General features: G+C 37.8%; 1 protein-coding gene across 1 annotated transcript; it reads right to left on the bottom strand.

The window, feature by feature from the left end:
* Positions 1-20,297: 20,297 nt before the first annotated feature.
* Positions 20,298-25,204, bottom strand: LOC149831499 (uncharacterized). The gene is made up of 3 exons (XM_090012104.1): positions 25,083-25,204; positions 20,898-21,100; positions 20,298-20,779 (listed from the first exon to the last, which is right to left on the bottom strand). The coding sequence occupies exons 1-3, from the start codon at positions 25,182-25,184 to the stop codon at positions 20,524-20,526; spliced, it is 561 nt and encodes a 186-aa protein (XP_089868230.1). The 5' UTR covers positions 25,185-25,204; the 3' UTR covers positions 20,298-20,523.
* Positions 25,205-27,512: the final 2,308 nt, after the last annotated feature.

Raw genomic sequence — 27,512 nt, 5'->3', positions numbered from 1 at the left:
AGAAAAAGAGTCACGAGTGGCCTACTTTAGAGTGGTACCATGAAAATGTCACAAGAATATAGGCCGCTAGCTCCTGGTTCTGCTCTCTGCAGGATGGGAGTGCCTCTCTGGGCGGACCACAATAGAACAGTGGGGTACAGAAGATAAAGTTAAGCCTGCTCACGGTTTTAGTGGGCAGAGGCATTTGGTTTCTTCCTCCCTAATTCCAGAAACTTACAGGGGGAAGTGGTGTCCTTTCTTGGGCACTTGCTTGTTGGACTGCACTCTCGGCTCGTCCCACCTTTGTTAGATTATTCTTAGGGAAAATATTGGTGATTCGGTTGCAATGCAACAAATGAGGAGGCTATCACGACAAATGTGAAAAAGTAAGCAACGAATCTGGCGACGTATGTGGAATGGGCACCATCCAAACCCAAGGGATCACAATGTGATCACATGGCGTGATCACGTCATGATCGCAGGGTTATCTTCAACACTCTCCCTCAAGTTGGGACTAGATGTTGACCAGTCCCAACTTGATTCCAATGTCTTGAAGCTTATCACTATCGATGACTTTAGTGAGAATGTCAGCCAACTGATGAGCGCTCTTGACATGTGGGGTGGATATGATCCCTGTGTGAATCTTCTTCCTCACAAAATGACAGTCGACTTCTATGTGCTTTGTTCGTTCATGGAAAACTAGATTTGCCCTGATATTGATGACCGCTTGATTGTCGCACTTTAATTACATAGGCTCGGTGTTCGAAAAACCCATGTCGCATGATGTCGCACTTTAATCTATATCAGCTCGTAGGATGCAGAGGTCATTGCCTTGTACTCAGCTTCCGCACTAGATTTGGCCACAATGTTTTGTTTTTTGCTTCTCCATGTAACCAAATTTCCTCCCACAAACGTGCAATACCCTGATGTGGACCTCCTGTCATTCAAATCTCTTGCCCAGTCAGCATCCGAATATCTTGTAATTTTGATATGACCATACTTGTGCATGAGGATTCCTTTGCCTGGGGAGGACTTGATGTATCTTAGGACCTTGTAGGCGATGAGCAAGTGAGGGATCATTGGTTCATGCATGAACTGGTTGATGAGGTTGACCACGTACGTAATGTCGAATCTCGTGACTATGAGCTAGATTAGGCATTTCATGAGTTTTTGAAAATAGTCGATGCCATGTACAGGTTCTCCCTCATTCTTGGTCACCTTGTGGTTTTGGTTGATTGGCATATTGATGATCTTTGTTCCCAGCATGCCGGCTTCTTTGAGTAAATCCATGACATATTTCCTTTGACATAAGAATATTCTCTTATCAGATTGTGTGACCTCTATATCAAGGAAGTAGCGGAGTTTTTTAAGGTCTTTGATTTCAATTTTTTTATGTAGGTGATCCTTTACGTCGTTGATTAACTTGGAATAGTCCCTTGTTATGATGATATCGTCCACGTAGATGAGGATAATGATTGTGCCTATGGTGCTCCTTTTGCTAAACATGGAGTACTCAGATGAACTTCTATGAAAATCAAACTGTGTGAGGACATTATTAAGTTTGGCGAACCATGCACGGGACGACTGTTTAAAACCATATAGGGCTTTCTTTAGTCGACAGGCGAGGCTCTTATTGCTCATATTGGGGTATCCTGAATATAGTTCCATGTATTCTTCTTCCTAGAGGTCTCCATGTAGAAAAGTGCTCTTGACATTTAGTTGATATAGATGCCATCTTTGATTGGCAGCGACCGATAAAAGAATCCTGATAGAATTCATTTTAGCAACTGGGGCAAATGTTTCATGATAGTCGATCCCTTCCACCTGGGTGTACCATTTTGCGATAAGTCTCGCCTTGTATTGTTCAATCGTCCAGTTGCTGCGATACTTGATTTTGTAGGTTCATCGGCATCCCACTGGTCTTTTGCCTAGAGGAAGGAGGATGACTTCCCATATCTTATTTTTTTTTAAAGTTGTAAGTTCTTCATCCATGGCCACTCTCAACACTTCTTGGGCATTGGCTTTGTTGAATGTGGATGATTCAGTGTTGGAGTACACGTTGTAGATATATGAGAGGTAGGCATTTGAGAAGTCGTCGAACGATACATGCTTCTCAATTGGGTGATCGGTGGAGTCGGAGGCAAAGTAGGTATAGAAATCTCTCAATTTGCTGGGACATTTTGTGGTTCTGTCATATTTTCGTGGCATGATAACTTACTCAACGGGACTCTTGGCGAGCATCTGCGCTCACACTGGTTGAGGATTCAGTGGCATTAAAATGTTTGGACGAGGTGTTGTCAACGGTCTTGATAAGGGAGTCATCTCTAACGTCTATGGCAGGTAGGGCCGAGGAGTTAACATGTGATGGGCGCTCCCCCAAGAGTTCATCATCAAATAAAAGTAAGTCATTGTTTTGGTAGTAGGGCTCTTCTTCAAAGAACTCGACATCGTGGGAGAAAAAAAGTCTATTGCTCTGAGGGTCATAGCACTTATATCCCTTCTTTATGGAAATTAAAGTATCTTGAAATATGCACTTAGTCGCCCTTCTTTCTAGCTTGTCCCTATGCCGCTCTTGTAAGTAAACAAAGCACTTACACTTAAAAACCTATAAGTGTGACAGGGATAGAATCTTTCCCCTAGTCATTTTCATGAGAGTCATGTAGTTGATGGCTTGGCTAGGTAGACAGTTGGATACGTAGCAGGCAATCGATATAGTGTTTGCCCAGAAGCTCTTGAGGACATTCATGTGGAACATGAAGGCCCAGACTATGTTCATAAAAGTTCTATTTTTGCGCTCAACAACATTATTTTATTGGGGCATGCCGATGCAACTGGTTTGGTGGGTGATGCCACAGCTAGTGAGGTATTCAGTAAACTTGGTGTTGACGTACTTTATCCCATTATCCGAACAAAAGATTTTAGTCTTGTCCCTGAATTGGGTCTTAATCATATTCTCGAATTTCCTATAAGTGTTAAAGACTTCATCCTTATGTTTGAGCAAATATACCCAGATGGCATATGAGCGATCATCAGTGAAGGTTATAAAGTATCTAAAACCGGAATACGATTCAATGGGGCTGGTTCTCATACATTAGAATGAATAAGGGAAAAGTTTTCATCCCTTTTTGTTTCAGACAAAGAAAAAGGAATCATGGTTTGTTTGGAATATTAACATGCATCACACAACTTTTGAGATAATGGGATGTTGGAGAATATCCTTTTTAAGATGCTGTGAGAAGGATGTCCGAGTTTGGAGTACCACTTCCTATCCATGTCAGTCATTTTGCGAGCAATATGTGCTTGGCTTTCTTTGTTAAGAAAGTAGAGCCCATTCGTTGCGTGTCCTCTACTAATCACCTTCCTCGTGTTCAGGTCCTGAAAAACCACATGCTTAGAGAAAAAAATGCAATACAATTATGACTTTCGGATATCTTGCTAACAGACATATGGCTAGAAGAAAAAAAAGGGGATATATAGAGCTTCTGAGAGGCCTGAGCCTTTTAGGAGAGAGACATCACCAATGTTTTGGACGGAGATTTGAGATCCATTAGAGATGCTAATGGGGATCAGAGATTTGTCAATAGATTGGCCTTGCTCGTCATGTGGTCAGTGGTTCCGGTGTCAATAACCCACCTGGAATTGATGAGTTTGGAACTTAGCGCGAACATGTTACCTGTAGCTTTCTTTTTTTGATCTTCGAGAATTGCTGTCTGGTTGGATTTGTTGATTTGTTGTAGAAGTTGTGCGAGGTCATCGATGGTAGTTCCCCCTTTTGGACTCTTGCCATTGGTGTGTGGCTTTTGCTATTCGGGGCATCCGTGAAGGTCCCAACACATCCTTTACGTGACCAAGTTTTTTAAAGTGACTGCAACGAGGTCTCACTCAGCCTCGTGGGTGCTCATTCTCTCTGTGTTTGAGTATGGGGTTGGTCGAACTCTCCTTGGAATGGCTAGAAAAAATAGTTTTTTCATGGTTTTCGATAGAGGGCTCGGAATCGGCTTTCATGACTTTCCAGTGAGTCTCCTCACATTGGATGATGGAGCAGGCTTTATTAAAGCAAGGTAACTCCCTGGACATGAGGACCTGGGTCCTCATGTTGTCATAGTCATGTCCGAGGCCGACAAGGGTCTTAAACACCTTGTCTTTCTTGGCACATTTGATGGTGTCTATGTTGTTAGTGAGCAGGCGATATAGACTCATTTCGTCCCACATAGCATGTAGGGAGCTAAGATATGAGTTGAACGGTTTATCGACTTTGGTTAGATGAGCAATATCTTGCTCAAGTTGGTAAACTCTTACAAGGTTATTCTACTCACCATAGATGAGTCTCATATGTCTTTGACGGTGTCGATGAATAGAAATCCCTCGACAATATTGAGATCCATGGATTTCAACAATCAGGACATGACGAGGTAGTTTCTTGACTCTCACTCATCGTATGTCGGATCTTCGGGTTTTGGAGGAACAATCTTACCATTGACAAAGCTTAGTTTGGACTTTTCGCTAAGGAAAAGAGTGGTGGTTTTTTACCATGCCAGGTAGTTGGATTGATTCAGCGGCACGGTGGTGATCTTGAGTGTGGGATTTTGCTCTTGCATGACCATCTTCAACGTGATGTGCGTTGGAGGACGGATGTGACTCAACTTGTCCTCTCTTTCCACCATCAACAAGATCGCTAGAGGGAGATAGGCGAATGCTGAGATGTGCGTTGTGGTAGTTATGAGGTCATCCAAAACCACTATGATACCATGATAAAAACAATATGTGATTAAAGAGGAAGAAAAGGAAGAAAAAATATAATGTGGTTCAGCATTGAGCCTATGTCCACGGGAAAAACATGGTAAATATTATTCCTGCGTTGATACAGTATCAGGGGACATCACAAGCATATATAGGTACGAGGAGGTAAGGATGGCCTATATCCTTGATAAGGATAATCACCAAGCTCGTAACAACAGGCGAGACAAAGGTGGAGAAAAACGAATAAGGTGATTCGGTTGCAATGCAACAAATGAGGAGGCTATCACGACAAATGTGGAAAAGTAAGCAACGAATCTGGTGACATACGTGGAATGGGCACCATCCGAACCCAAGGGATCACGATGTGATCACATGGCGTGATCACGTTGTGATAGTAGGGTTATCTTTAACATATGTCTTGGCACCTGAATAATACTATTTGGTGGATAGGACCGTCACGTAGAGCGTCGTTTCTTGATTGGGTATTACTATTTGGGAAGATAAACACTCAAGACCCCTTGCAGAAGATTGGAGTTTATTTATCTAAGATATGTTGTCTATGTGAAAAAAAAAACATTAAAACTGCTGAGGATTTGCAATGGTTCTGGCCCTATTTTCAAGAAATTTTCTTTCTTATGTGGCCAGATGTTAAAATGGAAACAAATCAGATCTCCTACTTCAAGCAATTGATAACTAGGCCTACGTGTATTAGGTTCTCATGCAATTAGAAGAAAGTCTCGAGATGGTGGTTCATATATCAGATTGGTGGAGAGTTTGAGAGGAAAGAAACAACAGAATTTTTAGACGAAAGAAGAAACCTGCCATGTCCATCTTGTTGTTTATTCAATTTGGCCTAATTCCAGATCTCTTGTGGCTGGGACACCAGCAAATAGGGTCTTTGGTATGTCAATGGTGTCTTGGGGGATGCTCAATCTATATAACATTGAGCACTATCATTTGTGATGATGTTTCATTAGTCGGTGACTCGTCGTCTGCTTAACCCCAGCTTGTCTTTAAAAAAACACAGTTTAGTGCATTCTTTGCCATTGATTTTGTAAAGCTCCTAAGAAATCTACTTATGCAACATAATTAAACAATGCCAGGCATGTTTTTGGTTAAACAAATAATGTAGATCATATTATCTGCAAAAAATCCAAAAATATACAAAAAAAAACTGATATTGGTACTAGACATCATGGTACATTCAAATGCAGACAATCAGTTGATCTCCACCTTTGTCGCCTATTGTTATGAGCCTGCTGATTATCCTTATCAAGGATATAGGCCATCATTACCTCCTCATACCTATATATGCGTGTGATGTCCCCTGATATTGTATCAACACAGGAATAATATTTACCATGTTTTTTCTGTGGACGTAGGCTCAATGCCGCACCACGTTATATTCTGTCTTCTTTTCCCTCCTCTTTAATCACATCTAATTTTTATCAGCATACCATCTTCGTTATATGCCATATAGCAGGAAGCAATAGAAAAACAACCATCTTTGTTGAATGCCCATTTAACTTGGCCAAACGATTGCCCAATCCTTTGTTGAAAGTTTCGAAAGCTTTAACTATCGCTTTCCACACTTGTGATCATTTCTTCCATGCCGAATTCGAAGACCAAGCTGAAGGTGGCCCCACTAATCTGTATTTTTCTTTTAAGAAATTGGACAAAGCATCTCTTCAGTGGCAAGACGCCACCACCCATTTACATAACAAAGTAATATTTAGAGACAATAACCTTCGGATGGCCCAACCCACCTTTGTCCACCAGGGATATACCTAATTTCCAATTTACTAATGATTTTGAATGAGCATGGCCTTCCAAAAGAAAGGATCTAAATTTTTTATTTTCTTTTCTTTTCAACATTCTTTGGCGCACATGAAACAGAACTAGCTGATATAAAGATATACAATTAAGTACATGCCTAGTAAGAATTGCCCTCATAGGTTTCGATAAAAAATGCCTCTTCCAAATCGTAATTCCAGATTTGCATATGAGAATGACCTTGCACAATTTTAAGGCCTAAGTGATCAATTGAAAAACTCAAAACCCGACACCTAAAAACAATTTCAGAAAAAACTAAGTTTTGGCCTGTAGAATTGCACACGACCAGCTTACATTTAATAATGACCCTGTCAAAATCATTTGTTAGTTCAGATTGTTATTTTTAAAAATGCATGTTTATTTTTTTAGTAGTATAACTCTTTTGAACTTCGAGAAAAATAAAAAGTCAAACACCTTTTTCAAAAAAGTAACTTTATGGTTCTTTAAAAAAAGTAACTTTATGAATTTATCAAAGTTACTTTTTTAACCTCAAAAAGTAATTTTAAAAATTATCATTTTATTAAGAATATTTTAATTTTTTTAATAAGGTTGAATTCATATGTTAAATATAATTAGTTTAATATTAGATAAACCCTATATATATAATCACTAGAATATGAGAACTAATGTGAAAACTATGATTTTCATGAATTTTTTGCTTTTTTTCTCTTGAATCTAACCATATACATGTGATCTGCAGGATTGGTTTTATAAGAACCCGCTCTTGAATCAACAGATTTTGATACATAAATAAGATTTTTTAATGCTTTAAGATCAATGGCTCATAATCTTCATAAATATTCAAGCATTCAAAAATCATATTTTTTATGAAAAATACATAATTCAATGGTTGATTCCTAGCAAATTTACCATGCCAACCTCATCCACATGGTTGAAAATTCAAAAAAAATGTTGAATCTCATATTCTAGTGACTATATATATTATAGATCTTATCGAAAATGATTAAGTGTGCAAAGTAGTGATACATTGATTCCACAAAATGTGAGAAAGTCAAAGCACACATTCTGCCTTTGCCATGTGTTCAATGAGGGGGTATCATAGAATAACAAAACTTTTGCTTAGCTACTTTTATTAAGAGGTTCCTGCCAAGGTAACCCAATTCATGGCAGCCTTCTCATTTTCAACTTGTCAACCGGAAATTCATTTTCAATTTAGTAAAGGCATTGAATTATTATCTTTTTTACATTTTATATTACGGCAAGCATGGAAAACCCAAGAGTTCTTTGTATACAAAGCAAAGGGTGTTTTATTAAACTGGTTATTACATCATATCTAAATAATTGGATGATGTGCCTTCATTTACATTGACAAAATTGATCACACATGATGCAGAGATTTCTTTGGAATGGAGGTGGGAATCCGGTCCAAAATCACCTATTATCGTGGGATGTAGTGTATAAACCATTTAATGAAGGAGGTTTGAGTATCCATGTAGGGGTGTCAATGGGTTGGGTTTGACCCAGATTGACCTGTACCATACCTTATAGGGCCAGGGTTTAGTAATAAACAAGAAGGTTCGATTAGAATCAAGTGTCCGATTAATATATGGATCCGGGTATGGTTTGTGAAATTTCATACCATATCCGAGCTCGACCCAAGTTTTGACTAAGATCCATAAATTTTCAATGTAAAAAAGATAAAAAAATATTATTTTATCGAGTATGGTTCTCAGAATCCTTATAAGATCCAGGTATGGTTTCTCTTATGGTGAGTCCGATTAGACTTGGGTCCCGACCTAGTACCATAATCTCAAATTAGGTATGCATTTGGTTCTACCTGGGTTCGAATCAACTAGACCCGTTAACATCCCTATATCTAGGATATGAACCTCGCGCTTCTTGCAAAAATGGCATGAAAGTTGGTGGCTAAAGAGAAAGGTTTGTGGGTTAGATTGGTGCTTGTCAAATACCAATGGCTTCAGTCAATTTGGTTCGTTCGAAATGGAAGGGGGATCTTGGTGTTAGAAGAGTGTTCTACAAAGTACAAGGATTTTTTAGAGCAAAGTGGAAAATAGGGGACGATAATGATGTAAATTTCTAGTTTCATCCTTGGGGTGATCTCTTTTCCCTTGTTCAAGTTGCTTAGGATGAGATCTTGGTGACTTATAGGTAGCGGATTCAAAAGGTCAAGGTTTCTGATATGATCCGTGATTGTAACACTCTGATCTGAGACCTCGTGAGTCTGAGTCTGGTTGGTATTACTTTCCAGAGGAAAAGCATACAGAGTTCACATAGAGAAAACATGCCTAGATTTTTTTTCATTCTTTTTTCAATAACTTACTTTCTTTTAAACAGTTAATCATTCATAACATAAGAAATAACAAATATATAAATGTTCAATGACAAGAAAATTAAAATACCAAGTGCTTTGCTGAAGAAGAAGTGGCCAATCACGTCTTTTCTGTGCTAGTGTGCCTGAAATCTATATTTATAATTATACATGAAGTGAGTCTACAACCCAGTAAAGAATAATTACAAGCAAATAAAACTTTAATTTACAACTGTAATAGGCTTTAAAACCCTAGTATGAGTTTAATTTTCGACACACCATACAAGTTTGTATGTTTTAATTATCCCCCTTTAACTCTTTTAAATACTCTATCACACCAAACTAACACTAGGTCGCCTATACCGGTCATAGCCCTCTATGGGTTGGCCAAACAATAAACCATACGCTCTCAGTGATTCTCGGACCACCAGGAACTGCAGTGAAACAAAAAGAAAACCCCACTGATAGCTAGCTGAGAGGTTAGGCTCAATCTCAATCTCGGCATGGTTCATGCTACATCCTAACCATTATGGTGTTCAACCATCCTTGGTCGTCTAGAGTCTCAAACATTGTGTGAGTATAACCCTAAGTCATATATTAAGTTCATCACATTGAACCACATTCTCAAGCTTGTATTTCAATCATTCTCTTATGAGTGATATCGTAAAATGATCATAACAGATCTCACTCTTTAATCTCAGAATGACATTAGGGTTCACACTTATCTCATACTAAGTACCCAACGATGTAGAGTCTCCACATCGTTAAATCACCGATAGCCCACTCTCCATGGTGGCTGCACTCTAGCTGCGAACCAGGTAGCCCTTATCATAGGTTGCCACTTCCGGGATATAAGGAGTTATGCATGCTAATCTCAATATAAATATTCATATGATATGAATAAAATAAAATGACTGAAGTCTAATCATAATCTTATCATGATGCATGTTATTTATAAATTATAACACATATATACTATCACGGAAATAATCTCTTTCAATTATGCATGATATATCACAACTAACATGTTTATGTAATCATTTCATTGCAATACTTTCATGCATAGTCATTTTATACATATCATGCTCACACTCAATATTTATCTTTTTAATCATGCTCATTCATAACATCAACAATAACATACAACGCAAAAAAAATTTATTCACAACTAAAATTACTTATAATGTCCCTTACTTCGAATACGAATGTTGGGTTCTGATCGAAATTCAGTCTCAAGATGCTCTAATAGTAAGATCTAATCATTACACAAGCATATTCATATTAATACACATAACTTCTTATATTTTAATAAAATTACTAAAATACCCCTCCTAACTTGACCCATTAAACCTTAATTTTTATGCCATTGATTTGACTAAAACCAAAGAACACAAAGATTTCCTTCTATGATACAAGTTAAATGCACCAAACCTCACTCAATTTCGAGTTCAAAGTATAAAGATATGCCTATTTTACCAAAACAGATCTTGGATACCTATAAGGGTACTTTAGTCATTTTAATAATTATTCTCAAAATTCAAAATTTAATCACAAACTAAATCCAGATTAATTTTTATCTAGATCCTAAACTGTCTGATTGGATCTAGACTCATTTTTTATCTAGATCTAGAACTGGTACATCCAATAATGAGTTGGATCCTGATCTAGCTCTGATCTGAATCCAGAACTATCGGACTGGATACTGACGTAGTTCTGATATGGATTCATAATTAATCCATTCAGATAGATCCAGATCCAGTTCTAATCTAGATCCAATACTGATCCGAACCAAATCCAATTCTATTATGGATCCAAATCGGTCAAACAGGATCCAGACCTAGATTTATCTAGATTCGGTTCCATTTGGATCGATTTAGACTGAATGGATCAGACTAGATCTAGATTCAATCTAATCCAGATCAGATCGAATCAAAATTGAGAACCAGACTCAGTCAGACCCGAACTATGTACCAGACCGGTTCGATCTCTCTAAGTCAGTTTGGACCGGATCGGTCTAAGCCAACTCGAGCTGAACTAGTTTGGTTTGAACCGGTTAGACCTGGATATATATATATATATATATATATATATATATATATATATATATATATATATATATATATATATATATATATATATATATATATATATATTTAAAGTCACTTGGTTCGGTCTATGCTGCACCCAGATGGACCCGGTCTGTCCTGTATGAAGAAACAAAAAATTGAAAGAGGAAGGGGCTCTGCCCCTTCCGTCTTCTCAGGTACAGAGGGGCCAACCCTCTCTCTCGACAGCAAGGCCGACAACCATGGTTGTTGGCTTGTTGTCCAGGGTTTCTTTGCAACCGGCTGATAGCAATGGTTGTCGACCCTCGGACTGACCTAGAAAATAAGAGGAAGAAGGAGAGGCTTACCCCCTCATCGATCGTGGGGGGTGATGTTTATCCTCATCCTCCCTGATGGTTACAGGGGAGGCAGTTCCTTCAAATGGATAATTGTCGCCCTTATCTTTTTTTTTTTAAATTATCTCCCCTGACGAAATTGTTGGGGTGGTTTTACAATTCTACCCCTCTTAAAAGAAGATTTGTCCTTAATCTTACCTGAAAATAATTGTAGAAATTATGCATGGATGTTTGATTCACGTTCTCATGTACCTCATTTTTGTTGTGATGTCCCCATCTAACTAATACCAGATATATCTCTTTGTTTCTCACTCATGCTCAGATCATTCTGGATTTTCAAAACTATCTCGACTATATCCAATATGTGAGAGGGATCATGCACATACTTTCACAACATAGAGACATAAAATACATTATGAATTAGGGATAAGGAAGGTGGTAAAGTCAATTGGTACACTGTCTGACCAACCCTCAAGAATATCTCAAATGGTCCAATATACTTGGACTCAATTTTTCTCTCAGACCAAAGCGCATCACTCCCTCAAAGGGAGATATCTTCAAAAATACATGATCACCTTGCTCAAATTCTAACTTGCAACATCTTTGGTTCGCATAACTTTTTTGTCAACTTTGCGCTGCCAGAAGATGCTCTTGAATAAATCTCACTTGATCTATTATACGTTGCACCAAATCAGGCCCTAACAATCTTCTTTCTCAGACCTCATCCCAACACAAAGGTGTTCGACACTGTCGATCGTACAGTGTCTCAAATGGAGTCATGCTTGTACTTGCTTAAAAGCTAATGTTGAAGGAAAACTCCATCAGAGGTAGGATGTCATTCCACGGGTCACTATACTCAGTATATGCTCGTAACATATCTTCCAGGGTTTGGATGGTTCACTATGATTGTCTGTTTGTCTGAGGGTGAAATGGCGTGCTCATTTTTAACTACGTCCCCATTGCCTCTTAAAAATTCTGCCAGAATCGTGACGTAAACTTAGAGTCTCTATCTGAAACAATCGAATCGGGTACTCTATGAAGTCTGACTATCTCTCCGATAAAAAGTTGGGCCAACTGGTCACAAGAGTAAGTTGTCTTACAGGTCAAGAAATAAGCTGACCTACTTAGCCTATCTACTATCACTCATATTAAATATATTTCACTATTCATCTTTGGAAGTCCTGAGACAAAGTTCATAGTGACATCTACTCATTTTTATTCAGGTATAAGAAGTGGTTGTAGCAATTCTTCGAGTCGTTGTTTCTCAATCTTTACTTGTTAGCATACCAAACACTTGCTTACAAACTCAACAATATCTCTCTTCATTCTGCTCCACCAAAACATATCTTTCAGATTTTGATATATTTTGGTATTTTCAGGGTAGATGGCATATCAAGAGTGGTGTGCCTCGTTGAATAACTGATTTCTAAGTTGATCATCCTTAAGAATGCACACTCTATAACAAAATCTAAAGAGTCCCTGGTCATCAACTTTGAAGTCTGACTCCTCACTTTTCAAAATTTTCTTTCTAATTTGGGTTAACTCTGGATCCAAGTATTGCTTTTTCCTTAATTTGCTCACACAATTCTGACCTCAATGTGGTTTGCATAAATAATAACAACCTGGTAATCATCGAGCTTTTGCTTTCTGATGCGCGATTGAAGAAAATAAATCTCAATCTACGAGTCTGGCTAATGCTCTTGACTTTCTGTTAAGAGCGTTAGTTACTACATTCGCCTTTTCTGTGTGATATTTCAGCTCGAAGTTATAATCTTTTAAAAATTCTAACCATCTTCTCTGCCTCAAATTCAAGTCTCTCTGCGAAAATAAGTATTTAAGGCTTTAATGGTCAGTAAAAACTTCAAATTGTTTGTCGTATAGGTAGTATCTCCACATCTTAAGGGTGAATATCACTGTTGCTAGCTCCAAGTCATGCGTCGAATAATTGACTTCATGTGTTTTGAGTTGGCGAGATGCATAAGCTATCACCTTATCATGCTGCATCAGAATGCAACCCAATCCCTTATGAGAAGCATCATTGTAAATAGTGAAAGCTCTAGATTCAAAAGGCAAGACCAACAACGGAGCAGTGGTCAAACACTTCTTTATCTCCTTAAAACTTTGCTCACACTTGTCATTTCACTTGAACTTTATGTCTTTCTTGGTGAGCTTTGTCATTGGAGCTGCCAATATAGAAAATCCTTTCACGAATTGCCTTTAGTACTCAGCTAATCCCAAGAAACTACGAATCTTTATAAGATTCTTGGGTCTATCCCAATTAATGAAAATTTCATTAATTGGTGGAGCAGAATATATAAAAAAATGGGTGTTATTTATAGGACAAGATCACTACGAATCTATAAATAACACCCATTTTGAAGGCTCTTTATATACAATATGACAAATGACACCTGCTTCAACCAAAATGCATACTTTGAAAATTTGGCATAGAGCTGATGTTCTCTGAGTGTTTGTAGAACAATCCTCATGTGTTCCTCGTGTTCCTCCTTCATAGCTGAATAAATAAGGATATCATCGACAAATACTACCATAAACTTATCAAAATATGGTTTGAAACCTTTGTTTATCATATCCATGAAGGTTGTTTATGCATTAGTTAGACCAAAAGGCATAACCAAAAACTCATAATGGTCGTATCTTGATTTGAAAGTTGTATTAGCCACATCTTAATCTTCAGTTGATGATAACCTGATCTCAGATACAACTTTAAGAGACATGCAGCTCCTTGAAGTTGATCGAACAAGTCATCAATCTGTAGTAATGAATATTTATTCTTAATGGTCACTGCATTCAATTGTCGATAATCTATACACATTCACAGTGATCCATCTTTCTTCTTAACGAACATAATTGAAGCACCTCAAGGAGATACTGACGATCGGATAAAACCTTTCTCCAATAATTCTTGCAATTGTTCTTTGAGTTCCTTAAGTTTTGTCAGTCTCATCCGATAAGGAGCCTTCAAAATGAGTGTTATTTATAGAACAAGATCAATTTGAAAGTTAATCTCTCGATCAGGAGGGAGACCTGGTAGTTCCTCTAAAAAAATATCAGCATATTTTTGAACTATGTCCACATCTGATATGGTGAGGTCATCTCTCTCTTCGGTCTTTATGTAGGCAAGAAATCCAATGTATCCTTCTTAAATGTATTTATTGGCCTTTAGGCATGATATGATCGTTGGCCTGAGTAGTTCCTAACACCCCAATATATGAAAGTTGAAATCTGGGGGTTTTGAAAATTAACATACTTCTTTCTCCAAACAATGATAGCATGGTGGTTCGACAAACAGTCCATACCTAAGACAACGTCTATATCTTTGAAATCGAGTTGCAATAAATTCAAAGGCAACTCATGGTTTTCTACTTTTACTATACAATTATTCTACATAGTGTTCACTACAGTAGACTCACCTATAGGTGTTTCTATCAAGTAAGAAATATTCAACCATGAAGGTGTAACTGGCAACCGCTTCCCAAAAAGTTAAGGTGGCGAAACTATGTGTAGCTTCAGAGTCAAACAACCTATGTGCTACATTAATATTATCATGTAATTGATTTTATCATTATTTGGTTCAGTTAGATTATATTTGCATATAATTCCATCATTTGTAAGCAATTACAACACTTTTTTAGTCAAAAATAGTTTATTTTATTAATCATCCTAGTACATAAATATTACTAGGCAAGCAAGAAGAAAACAATGCAAAATAAAAAATAAATGAACTAGACTAAATAAAGCTAGGCATTTCTAAATGCGACGTCATATCACTCTTCAATCCATCTGAAGCTTGGTTCTTTCCTTAAACTCCTTCACGACTGTTGATGGTGAGTTATAGGAGAAGCATTCAAGTTGTATTGGAGAGAAGCAGGAGTGTAAGTAGGTGAAGCAAGATCAACAGTGGGATCTTCAGGCACTGAACGAGTGCCCATATTGTATGAGGGCGAAGCAAGAGTTTAGGTAGGTGAGGCAAGATCAACAATGGGATCTTCATCCTTGCCTCCTTCTTATGAACTTTTTGATGTCATTCATCCCTATGTTGGTCCTGGACCACTTTCATTCACTTCTGCAGTGTGTCATGCTGCTTCTGCGGCCTGAATTGCTGCTCTCCTGGTTTCTTCAGAAAGAAACTCTTCGACCGAATACGAAACTTCTTGATTGGTTGCACTCATAGCAGCTACATAGCTAGCTTGGGACATATGACGTTCACATGCACTGGTCATTCGAGACCCTCCCTAAGACGTAAAGTTTATGCTAGGGGATGTTCTTCTTGCGACTCCTTCCTGAGCCACCTTTCAATCCTTCGTCGTTCGCCCTTGCACTGATCAAGCTCTCTGACAGTGAAATAAGTGAGTCCCTCACCCATAAAGTTGTAGTTGTCGCCCATAAAGCTTTAATCGTTGCTCTTGAGTAGTGTCAGGGTCGTCATGTAGGTACGCATCTCTCTCCCCGGCTATGATATAAATCTGTGGGGGTCGTGGTGTCAACTCTCTCACTATTTGAGACATGTTCGCCATGACTCTAATAGCCATCATTTTTACAATGATTAACTCTTCTCTTATTATGATCGGTGGCTCAGAAGGGTCTTGCGCTCTAGAGTCTTAATGATTATTACGCTCGCTAGCCATTCTTAATTACAAAACAACCTAATCACTAACGTGTCATTATTGAGCAGAGACTTATATCAGATTCTATGTCATTAAACTTTTTATGAATGATAAACATTTGTGTGTGAATTTAACTCTGATATCATTTTGTAACACCTCGATTTGGGACCTTGTGAGTCCGAGTCCGGTTGGTATTACTTCATAGAAGGAAAGCATAAAGAGTTCACACAGAAAAAACATGGCTAACATTTTTTTTCATTCTTTTTCCAATAACTCACTTTCTTTTATACAGATCATCATTCATAACATAAGAAATAGCAAATACATAAATGTTCAATGACAAAAAAATTAAAACTACCAAATGCTCTGCTAAAAAAGAAGTGGTCAATCACGTCTTGCCTGACATAGTGTACTTGAAACCTACAGTTGTAATTATAAAGGGGGTGAGTCTACAACTCAGTAAGAAATAATTATAACAAATAAAACTTTAACTTACTACTGTAGTGGGCTCTAAGCCCCTAGTCTGAGTTTAGTTTTCGACACACCACATAATTTTATATGTTTTAATTATCTCTCTTTAACTCTCTCAAACACTCTGCCACACTAAACTAATACTAAGTTGGCTATACCAGTTATAGTCGTCTATGGGCATAGCAACCCGCGTAAAACACTCAAATTCTACATGTTGGCCAGATAATGAACCATACATTGTCAGTGATCCTCGGACCACTAGGCACTGCAGTGAAACAAAAAGGGGGCCCCACCAATAGCTAGCTAGGAGGTCATGCTCAATTTTAATCTTGGTATGGTTCATACTACATCCAAACCATGATGATATTTAACCATCCATGGTCGTCTAAAGCCTTTAACACTGTGTGAGTATAACCCTAAGTCATATATTAAGTTCATTACATTGAACTATATTCTCAAGCTCATATTTCACTGGTTCTCTCATGAATGATATCGTGAAATGATCATGACAAATCCCACTCTTCAATCTCAGAATGATATTAAGATTTACACTTATCTCATCTTAAATCACTGACGGCCTACTCTCCATAGTGGTTTCACTCTAGCAGCGAACTAAGTAGCCCTTACTACAGATCACCACTTTCGAGATTTAAGGGGTTATGCATGTCAATCTCAATATAAATATTCACATGATATGAATAGAATAAAGTGACTCAAGTTTAATTACAATCACATCATTATGCATGTTATTTGCAAATTATAATACATATATGCTATCGCAAAAATAATCTCTTTCTGTTACGCATAACATATCACGACTAACATGTGTATGTAACTATTTCATTGAAATACTTTCATGCATAGTCATTTTATGTATATCATGCTCACACTCAATATCTATCTTTCTAATCATGTTTATTTACAACATCAACAATAACATGCAACACAAAAAGGTTTATTCATAACTAAAATGACTTATAATATCCCTTACCTCAAATATGAATGTTAAGCTCTAATTGAAATCAAGTCTCAAGATGCTTTAATAGTAGAATTTGATTATTACATAAGCATATTCGTATTAATACACATAACCTCTTATATTTTAATAAAATTAACAAAGTACCCCTCTCGACTTGACTCCTCAAACCTTAATTTTTGTGCCATTGATTTGACCAAAACCAAAAGTCACAAAGATTCTTCTCTATGTTACGAGTTCAATGCACCAAACCTTATTCAATTCTGAGTTTGGAGTGCAAAGTTATGCCCATTTTACCAAAATGGATCTTGGGTACACACAAGGGTACTTTGGTCATTTTGATAATTATACTCAAAATTCAAAATTTAATCACAAACTAGATCTAGATTCATTTATTATCTGGATCCAGAACTGGTCCATCCAGCAATGAGTTTGATCCTGATTCAGCTCTGATCTGAATCCAGAACTGCCGAACTAGATCCAGACCTAGTTCTGATCTGGATTTAGAATTGATCCATTTAGTTGGATCCCGATCTAGTTTTGATCTGGATCTAGTACTAATCTGAACTAGATCTAGTTCTGATTTAGATCTGGATCAGTCAAACAGGATCCAAACCTAGATCTATATGGATTCAGTTATATTTGGAACGATCCTGACTGACTGGATCAGACTGGATCCAAACTAAGAACTGAGATTGAGTCAGACTCGAACTGTGAACCAGACTGGTTCGATCTGTCTGAATTAGTTCAGTTTGGACCAGTTTGGTCCAAACCTGTTCAGTCTGAGCCAACTCAAGTTGAACTAGTTAGACCCGGATATATATATATATATATATATATATATATATATATATATATATATATATATATATATATATATATATATATATATATATATATATAAACTTACTTGGTTCAGTCTGGGTTGCACCCAGACTGACCCGGTTTGATCTGGGTTGCACCTAGACTGACCCGGTCTGTCCCCTATAAAGAAAAAAAAATTGAAAGTGTTCCGTCTTCTCTGGTGTAGAGGGGCCGGCCCCTGAGCCGACCCTCTATTTTTTTCTTTTTGTGGCATAGGGGCTGGCCATCTCTCTATCTCTCTCAACAGCAATGGCTGCCAGCTTGTTGTTTGAGGGTTCTCTACAACCCGTCGGCAGCAATGGCTGTCGGCCCTCAAATCAGCTTGGAAAACAAAAGGAAGAAAGTGAGGCTTACCTGTCACCGGCTGTCAAAAATCCGATAAGCTAATTTGCTACTCTTATCGATTTTTTCTTCTTTTTTCCTCACGCTTCTCTCCCTCAGTCGCTCGTTGCTTGATCGGTGGATGGAAGGCTCATCATAGCCCTCACGGTGGGTGAGAATAACCTTATCTTCTTATTTTTTTAAAATTATCCCCCCCCAACACACACACACACACACCACTCATCCGGGGTGGTTTTACAGTGATGTATTTTAGATATTAATCATGGATCCGTAAATATGCCAAAACTTGAGCGTGTGCTGGTAAATTGTTCTTATTTCTCTAGGACATGCAATTAACAAAAGTATCATCGACTTCCCCACTGAGGCGTGCTGATTGCTGCCTTTTTTACTCTTTTAAGAACGTAGGCACACATTCGAAGACATGATCTCAAGATTCTGAACGAGTGTCCAACAGCAATAAAGAATGAGGTTAGCAAATCCCGATGAAGCTAAACAATAGCACATTTAAAGCTTTCTTTTGAATGTGGAGAATGCAGACCAGACTCTATAAACCAGCATCCACTACGGCCTTATAAACGTTCAAGATAGAAAGCTGTACTGTTATTCAGATTGGTCTAGATTGAAGACAATTTAGTCAATAACAAGCCTCAAGTCCACTGTTTGATTGAATATACCATATCACAAGACACTTCAAGCAGTACCGTGTAACTACCTCATTTCCTTGAACACCAAATTATAGAGCATTCCAAATAAAACAAAGGATGAAAATGCAAAGGTCGTGTAGAGAGAGCCAGAAATTGTGTGAAGGCCAAGTAGAACATATTGTGGTTCTGTCATTCACGTACAGTACGCAATCAAGGAACTAACCAAAAAGTAGAGTTGACCTGGGGAAAAGGTAACTTCAACTATACTGTACTGGTTACCCAAAAAAATCAACTATTTTATTTCAGGCTGGCAGGTATAATAAATCTTTTTCCATGTAAAATCACAAAAAATCATAATGTTGCTTATTGGGCCTTCAGATGACCACACGCCATTATTTCTAATAATGGCATTATATCTCGTTTCTTGTCATCTTTCTAATTTCATGCAGAAATGCTCCAAGTGTTGCGGATGGTCATCAGAACAGGCAATTGCCAGGTGCACGATGGCGCAGGTACAATTATATTTCGCTTGATCAGATAAATGATGTACACATCTAGCACGATTCACAACTTGGTAACCATGTGGGAAATGTGAGCCTTGCAGGTTAAACCATCAAAAGAAATTACTTTAACTAGTTCCCCACATTATATGGTCAGACCTAGCATGCATAAGCAGTTCAGCAAAATCATATATCACGGATTTGTACTGTAACTCTGAACTCCAAAACCTTTCTCCAATAAGTATAGTGCCATATCATTCCATGCAAGAGCCCAACAGGATCGGAGGTATTCTAGAAGATGACAATTGCTTTTGTAAGCTACTAAGATGCAGTACAAAAGTAAATGTCATGTTCTCCAAATTATTACCAGTTTATATGTTTGAAGTGCAAAGCAATGACAAGTAACCATGGATGTCTTCCAAGATTCAGTTCAACTATAAATAAGATGTCAGGTAATTCATAAACTACATAAATGCATTGGAATTTGGAACCACAAGAACGCAAAATCAACAGAAAATTTGTCCCACCAGAGTACTCATTCATGCAATTAGACAGTGTTTAGACGGATTAGGGGACAGAAAATTCCTTTTCTTAAAATAAGTACGCTGCACATACCCATCTGCTTAAAGTTTTAGAGGAAATACACACCACCTGATTTTTTTTCCCATTTTCATGCTTGATAAGAAGGATAGTATGATAACAATTCAGTGTATAGCAAAATTCTATATAATAGTACCTACCTCATGTTCTCAGGCTTCTCAAAATCCCAAATTTTCACCTACTTCCAACTTCTGCAAACCTTCTAGAGAAGGAAAACTTGTCATACAAAAATCTTTGGCACATAACTTGGTCTCCTCATGCATAGCCACCAGTCATTCCTACGGAAGGTTTGGCATGATTGGTTTGACGAACAGCCTTGCTGAAGTTCATGTAGTAAAAAACATTGAGAATCATCGTGAATACAACAAATGCAGCACCAGCAGCAAACACTCCCTTGCGCAGAGATTCACAAGGCCAGCCATCAGCATAAATCACATGTCTGTATTTAGTATGGTAAGCATTTTGTGTTGCACCAGCAATTAGACAAGCCTCTGCAATCAAGAAAGTCAACCTGCAAAGGACATGGATCAATCTACACAGGCTCAAGCATTTCACTACATCAAGGAAATGTCAATGAATCATTGATTTCATACTAGCATCTTCACATTTGACCAAAGCAAAAGCCTTACCAAGAAGATATAAAATATATGATAGCAAAAGCACGACTTCCTCCCGGAGTTAGTGGACTTCCAAAACACATGCACTTTGTGATGCCCATAAGCACTGATTCACTCGAGAGAAGAAACAAGAAAGAGCCCACTCCATAGCCAGTTGCAATATCTGAGTTGTAAACACAGTACGTAGAGTTGTATTCATCTTTCACAATGTGACCCTGCATATGATTGTGAAAGAGATCAAAATCCTGACAATGCAGTGAACAAAATGCCAGGGATTTCCAAGAGAGAGAGAGAGAGAGTTATGCATTAAACATACAATCTTAACCACAGATTAATTTTCCGTGTGATTTTGACTCTTGCACTTTAGCAATCTTTGTTGTCTCTGATTGTACTGGAAAAATGATGGGAGCCTAAAGCCAACAAATGTCCCCATCAGAAGCCTGTTTTGTCCTCCTCCTTCGGGGTTTGCATAGTCGCACGAACTGTTGGCAATGCATATTTTACTGGAACATTTTTTCCCATTAAATCAAGCCAGGAACAAAGCCTCCAACTTTCTTTGATTAATTAATTGTAAAGAATACAGGGAAGCATTTTATCAGGATGCAATTTTCTATTATAGCCTAAATCTACATAATTGAACTCTTGTAAAGGAAAAAGGTTGCTTCAAAACACAAACCAATGAAAGTAAACAATATGAACCAATATTGTCCATCAAAGTGTTAACGCCTAATAAAAATATCGGCAGGAAAAAAATGTAATATTTTAGGTCAGCATTTTAAACAACAAAGTATTGTGACATTTTCAAATATCATGATCTTTTCAAAATATTGTGACATTTTCATTAAAATGTAAATATCATGAATGTTATTACAGTAGAAACATTTTATGGCTATTTTCATGAAGGTACTTTTGTTTTTTATTTTCCTCTTTAATTTTTTTTCTCGTGAATAAATATGTGAGAAATATGAAAAAAATTCAGTTTCTTATGAGAATTTGGCAGCCATTATTTTGTCGGTTTAAACACTTGTTTCCATGGTCAAGAAACTTCACATGCCATTTTCTGAGTTAAAAATTTCTTAGCTACAGGACAGACTTTATGCTGTGAAAAAGAACAGTGAATAATCAACCATAAAAACACCATTTAAGTCATGCACTAAAAGTTGAAGGGCAGAAGTAAAATTTTCTAAGTATTCAGAAGAGATAGATGTTGCGTACTAGGAATTTATACAATAAAATTTGGGTATCTTGGTTAAGGAGCTGACAGTAGAGGCCAAAAGATGTATCACATAATTCTCAGAGATGGTTTTTTGCACAAATATCCTATGATTATACACAAACACTTACATTACATGACACCCCCAAATGTTCCCAAGAAAACCATCACTAAAATGATCAATCTACACAACCATCGTTTTCCTCCCAAAATAAAGCATTTCATATCCATGTTGGCACAGGCATTAACATATTAAATAATATGATACAATTTATAATTGTGCAGTTCCTCTTACAACTAAACAGACCACCATGTATCATAAGCAAAGATATATAAATATACGGTTTAATCAAGCTGAACTAGCATCAGCTCTGACAGGTCTAAGCATTTTCAGATAAAATGTTACTTCATGAGAGAAAGAATTCAAGCCCCAGGAAGCTGAAGCAAATTTTATTGGTTTTAGAACTTCAGTTTGCAGGCATGTTCACAAAAGGCTTATCAAGGGAAAGCATCAACATCTAAAAGACAAGCTCATATTTAAACACAATCTACAATTTGAGGGGGTACATTATGGAGAACATAGATTTGATATCAGGACCACTTTGGTCACTCTAGCTAGAAAAACAATGATGAATGGTGATATCATAAATTCTGTACATTAATACAGTTATAATGGGACATCCCATGTGGTATGTGTTGTAACTTAGTGTTATTTTGATCATTATCTATCAATACCCTTTACGGCATCGAATGTTAATAGAATTCCATTACTGATGCCTCTCATCATCGTTGAAAATTAGCTGAAACATATACTTAATCAAATAGGGAAATGCTTGGAGGCATGCACATAAGCACTCTTTAAAGCAACAGTTGCCCCTCTAGGATCAATTCCTCGGTGCAATAGGGTTGACTGCAACTTTGCATCGAGGATACAACTAAGTCATGCCTTCTCGCATTAAACACAACCCTATCTTACATTATGGAGCCCCCCTAACACAACATGATCACCTTTGAGAAGCTTTAGATAGGAAAAGTGGCAATAAAACCCAAGAGAATGAAAGGATACAGATCACAAAGGATTCCTAGTACATATAGGCTTAGGTGCATAAATGTCTAACGGCCACAAATAAATGTCTAATGGTTATTAATAAATGTTCAACAATCACAAATAAATGTTTAACAATCATATTCCAATGGCTAGTGGCTAACTGTTAGATAACGGCCAAGACAATTAAGTGTCCAACGGTCCGATAACGACTAACTCATTTAAGAGTCTAATGGTCAACAAAATCGAAATGGAACACAAATAAAAACTAAAATAAAAGTGACTAATCCTATGTGACATAGGTGTGGGTGCGGATGCGGCGACGCGGCACTTTAAAAAAACTTGGGTGCGGGGCTGCGAGGAGGATATATATATTAACAGTTTTAAGTTAACCCTATGTGTATTTGTGTGCATTTATGCATTTATATAATAATATAAATAAAAATAGACTTGATTAGGGTTAACTGAATCTACTTTTGGATAGAAATGGACCTCAGTGTGGTTGACTTCACCTAACATAAAAGATGTTGTGTCCAAGTGTCGCACCTGCCTGGGTGCAGGTGCGGTGCCCTGTTAGAAGAGTCTGTGTGACATAGGACTAATCTTAAATTTCATGATTTTTTAGTGTAAGAATTAATTTTTTTACAAAATCTAAAAATGATGACTGTCAATTTAGAGAAAGCACATGGAAGTGAGTGAGAAGCATGAGGAAACACATGAAAAGTAGAGTGAGAGAACATATAAGAAGAATAGATGAAGCATATGGAAAGCATAGGAGAGGCGTGGGAGAATCGAGATTCTCATCAAGTTTCGGAAGCTAGGAGTATCGCTCTTCCGAAGCGTGTTTCATTGTTACAGCCTACAATTGTTCTTCTGTATTATTTTTGGAAGCTGGTAGTTGGAGGGAGTTTATGCATTTAGAAAAGTGGCAGATGCCAAATCCTGGATTTGGCAGCTACCACCTTTAGGAGGTGGTAGTTACCAAATCCAGGATTTGGTGCAAATACAAAGTGGAGACAGTCTCACTTCCTTTCCTAAATGTATAATTTCATGCTAGCTACCAGTTGCCAAACATCCTCGACCAAGGTGGTTTTACAGGATATTTCCCATATGCATAAGCTCCCATCGCAGCTACCAGTTCCAAAACAGAGCCTCAGGCTACCTTAAAACAGTATCCCCCAACATCATAGCAACATAGCAAAAAAAAAGGTAGTCCTGCAAAAATTTCTCTAGCCCACTAGAAACTAGAAAGAACTATGAAAGCCAATCGCGTAAATTACTTGAACCCTATCCATGCTGGTGCTTAATGTACCCCATATAGACAAACTAACAATGAAGGGTTAAAGCTTGAATATTCCCACATCCACCTTATAGATGAAACAGAGTGGTGGATAGGCCAGCTTCCCTAAACCATTCACAAGGCCTTCACTGCAGTTTTCTCCAAATAGGAAATTAATGCTAAACCACTTCAAGCCCATAATCCACGATTTTAAATTGAAACTCCGGTTCACACCATCCAGTTGTGGACACAAACATCTTAAAATAGCGTACAGATCAAGAGGAACTTGATGCTCTGCAGCAACATTTGAGACCCCTCATCAGAAAACGCGATCCATCTCACACTCACGGAGAAGAAACGCAGGCAAGCCGTTCGATCCAAGTAAGATCTAGTGCTAGAACTTTTCAAGACTCAAGCAAACTAGATGCGGAAAAACTGATCTTGGCCTACACATTTCCACTCTCGCTTTTAATATCGATCGAGAAAACCAAAAGACTGAGAAACGTAGAGAGACACCAAAGAAACCTTAGAAGGAACCAACACAGACCACTATCTGACAAAACCCCGGAAAAGCAGGAAAAGATGCACATAAAATGAAAGCAAATCAAGCGTGCAGCGCTGTGCATATGAGAGAGAGGGGGCGGGAAAAGGAGTACTCACGACGCTCCGTCTTCTCTCGGCTGCGATGGCGAAGCCGAAAGCAACGAGGCTGAGTATGACGACGAGGATCACCACCAGGCTCGACGCTTTCCCTTCACCCATCTCCCTCTCCTTCTTCTTCCTCTCTCTCTCTGTCTCTCAGACCTCTTCTTCTTCTTTTCTTGCTTGCTTCTTGATATGATCAGAGTGGGAAAAGGAAAGAGCAACAAGTGAAGCAAAAGCAGGTTGACCGATGACCCCACTTTTGCTTTGTTGTTTTTACTCTCTCTCTCTCTCTCTCTCTCTCTCTCTCTCTCTCTCTGAGCAGGGTGAAGAAGAACAGCAGTCGAGCCAAATGTGCGGCACTTTTTCGAAACGCTGTCAAGTTGAGTTATTACCCTCGTTTTTGCTCTTTATTACGAATTTGTCATCAATCTCATGCTCTGTGGACTGTGTGGGTGACAAATAGGTGGATAAGTGATGCTATCCGACCCGAGAACCCAACTAGTTCTTTATGACTTAGGTTACAGGAATCCAAGCTCTCATACCAATTTATTCTAGTTCATCCTCTTTAAACTTAATTAATGAGCTCCAAGTTATTTTAATTAAGCTCATTCTTTTTATTTCAGCTTTTAACTCGCTCGTAGGTAAAAGTTTTAACTGGGGAAAACTCAAAACCCTTATTTGACACGATATCAGATTAGGATGGGCTTACCCGTTCCAGATAAACTCCAGTTTGGAGTGGGATGGTTTCAACCTGATCCAACCCTTTTAACTAATTGAATCATGATGCGATCCTGGATCCGACTAAACGGTAAATTGGTAATCAACCAATTGAATATCCAAAGTAAACTGGACCCGATGGCTTCTGATCCGTGGTTCTCAATTCCCAAACCCCCATGAGACCAAGAAACCTGTTACCAAGAATAATAAACGATCAACTGGAACTGCCATTACTATTGTTTTTGTGCATGCTTGTCATTTCCATCGCATGGCGAATCACGAGTTCCTTGCTATCGTTATATCTGTCGGTTCTCCCAACGTACACACACTATTTGATATTTAATAAGGTAATTTCTTGATAGTCCCACCTTGTACCTGAAATTCCTGTCAAGTATCACCCTTTCTGATATCCCTGACATTGGTTAAATAAAAACCTGGTCTAACCTACCCTTACCTTCACCCAATTAACTTAAGGTAGATCTTTTAAGATGCCGAAACTATCCTTATACCCTTATCTTTTTTCATTCATTATGGATCTAACTAGAGTTGTCAACAGGTGTGACCGTCACTGGATCCATGTGGGTCTAGACCAGTATTTGACTTTGTGATGCTATTGTTCGGTCTGGACCTGGGTCCATCTGAACCTATCTAACTTGTAGACACCCAAATATATTGGTTAACCATCTAAGGCACATATGAGTTAGATCCAGTTTTAGATTTTGTTTTTATATCTTTGTTTCTTGTTTAGACCTATATCTTGCTCAGGTCTCACAACAAAGTTTTGAATTCTGTTAGAAAATGAAACTATAGTATAGGATCCACTAAGAAAAAGTTATTATACCTATTGATTTTCTTATGGAAAAAGGGTCGCGTTACACTAAACATATTTATCGTGGACTGACCCACATTGGCCAAATCTTATGTAAAACTGAAATATAGGTGAATCCGTTTGGGCACTTTAAGGGTAAAGTAGGAATTTTAGAACAGTTTAAAGATACGTGTCTGGGAGAGTTCAGATTGGTCCCCTGTCATGAATGACACGATCCGACACGAGATGAGACACTGTTTTGGGCACGAGACACTGATGACACGCCGTTAACTCCATCGGACTCAGTCAACTGCATGTTATCCAAGGTGAATTTTGACCTTTTTATTATTCTTAAAAAAATGAAACAAAAAAGGAGTAAAAACGAGAGAAAAGGGGGCATAGATTTGTTTAGGGTTCTGATTTTAGGATGGCATGATGGGGCTTTCCCAATATTAGTGAATTTTGTGTTTGTAAATTTCTGTTGCTTTATTCATTATTGGTTAATTACTTTTTTTGCTTCATCAATTGCTTTATTGCGTGGTTATAATTTAATTTTTGTCAGTGATTGAGTGACTGAGTGCTTGATTGGGGGCTGCAATTGTGAAATTTTTGTATGAGCAGCAAGGGGGGAAAATTTACAGTGTGCAAAAAAATTTGGTTAAAAATTTGCATTGTTTTGCAAAACTTTTTTGGTATATATGGGTTAATATTTGGTGCTACTGAAGGTAACAGATTATATAGAACTATTGAGCAGAAAATCATATCAACTTGATGTGTTGAGGAAGGTCTGTTTGCTAAGGATCAAATCTTGGATCGTGTTATTTCAATAAAAATGTATACTTTTTTTTAGTCATGAAATTTTAATGCATTGTGTACCATTAATTTTTGAAGCCCTTAACAAACCCACTTATGTGTCACAA

This window comes from Nuphar pumila, chromosome 7, assembly GCF_984573655.1.
Source record: "Nuphar pumila chromosome 7, dmNupPumi1.hap1.1, whole genome shotgun sequence".
NCBI classification, from domain to species: Eukaryota; Viridiplantae; Streptophyta; class Magnoliopsida; order Nymphaeales; family Nymphaeaceae; genus Nuphar; species Nuphar pumila.
The sequence above is the reverse complement of the archived record's forward strand: the minus strand, read 5'-3'. Positions and strand labels throughout refer to the sequence as shown.

Coding starts and splice junctions, on each gene's coding strand:
- LOC149831499 (XM_090012104.1), bottom strand. CDS start 25,184: ATGGGTGAAGGGAAAGCGTCGAGCCTGGTGGTGATCCTCGTCGTCATA. Junction 21,101..25,082: donor CCGAGAGAAGACGGAGCGTC/GTGAGTACTCCT, acceptor AATCATATGCAG/GGTCACATTGTGAAAGATGA. Junction 20,780..20,897: donor ATATATTTTATATCTTCTTG/GTAAGGCTTTTG, acceptor TGTCCTTTGCAG/GTTGACTTTCTTGATTGCAG.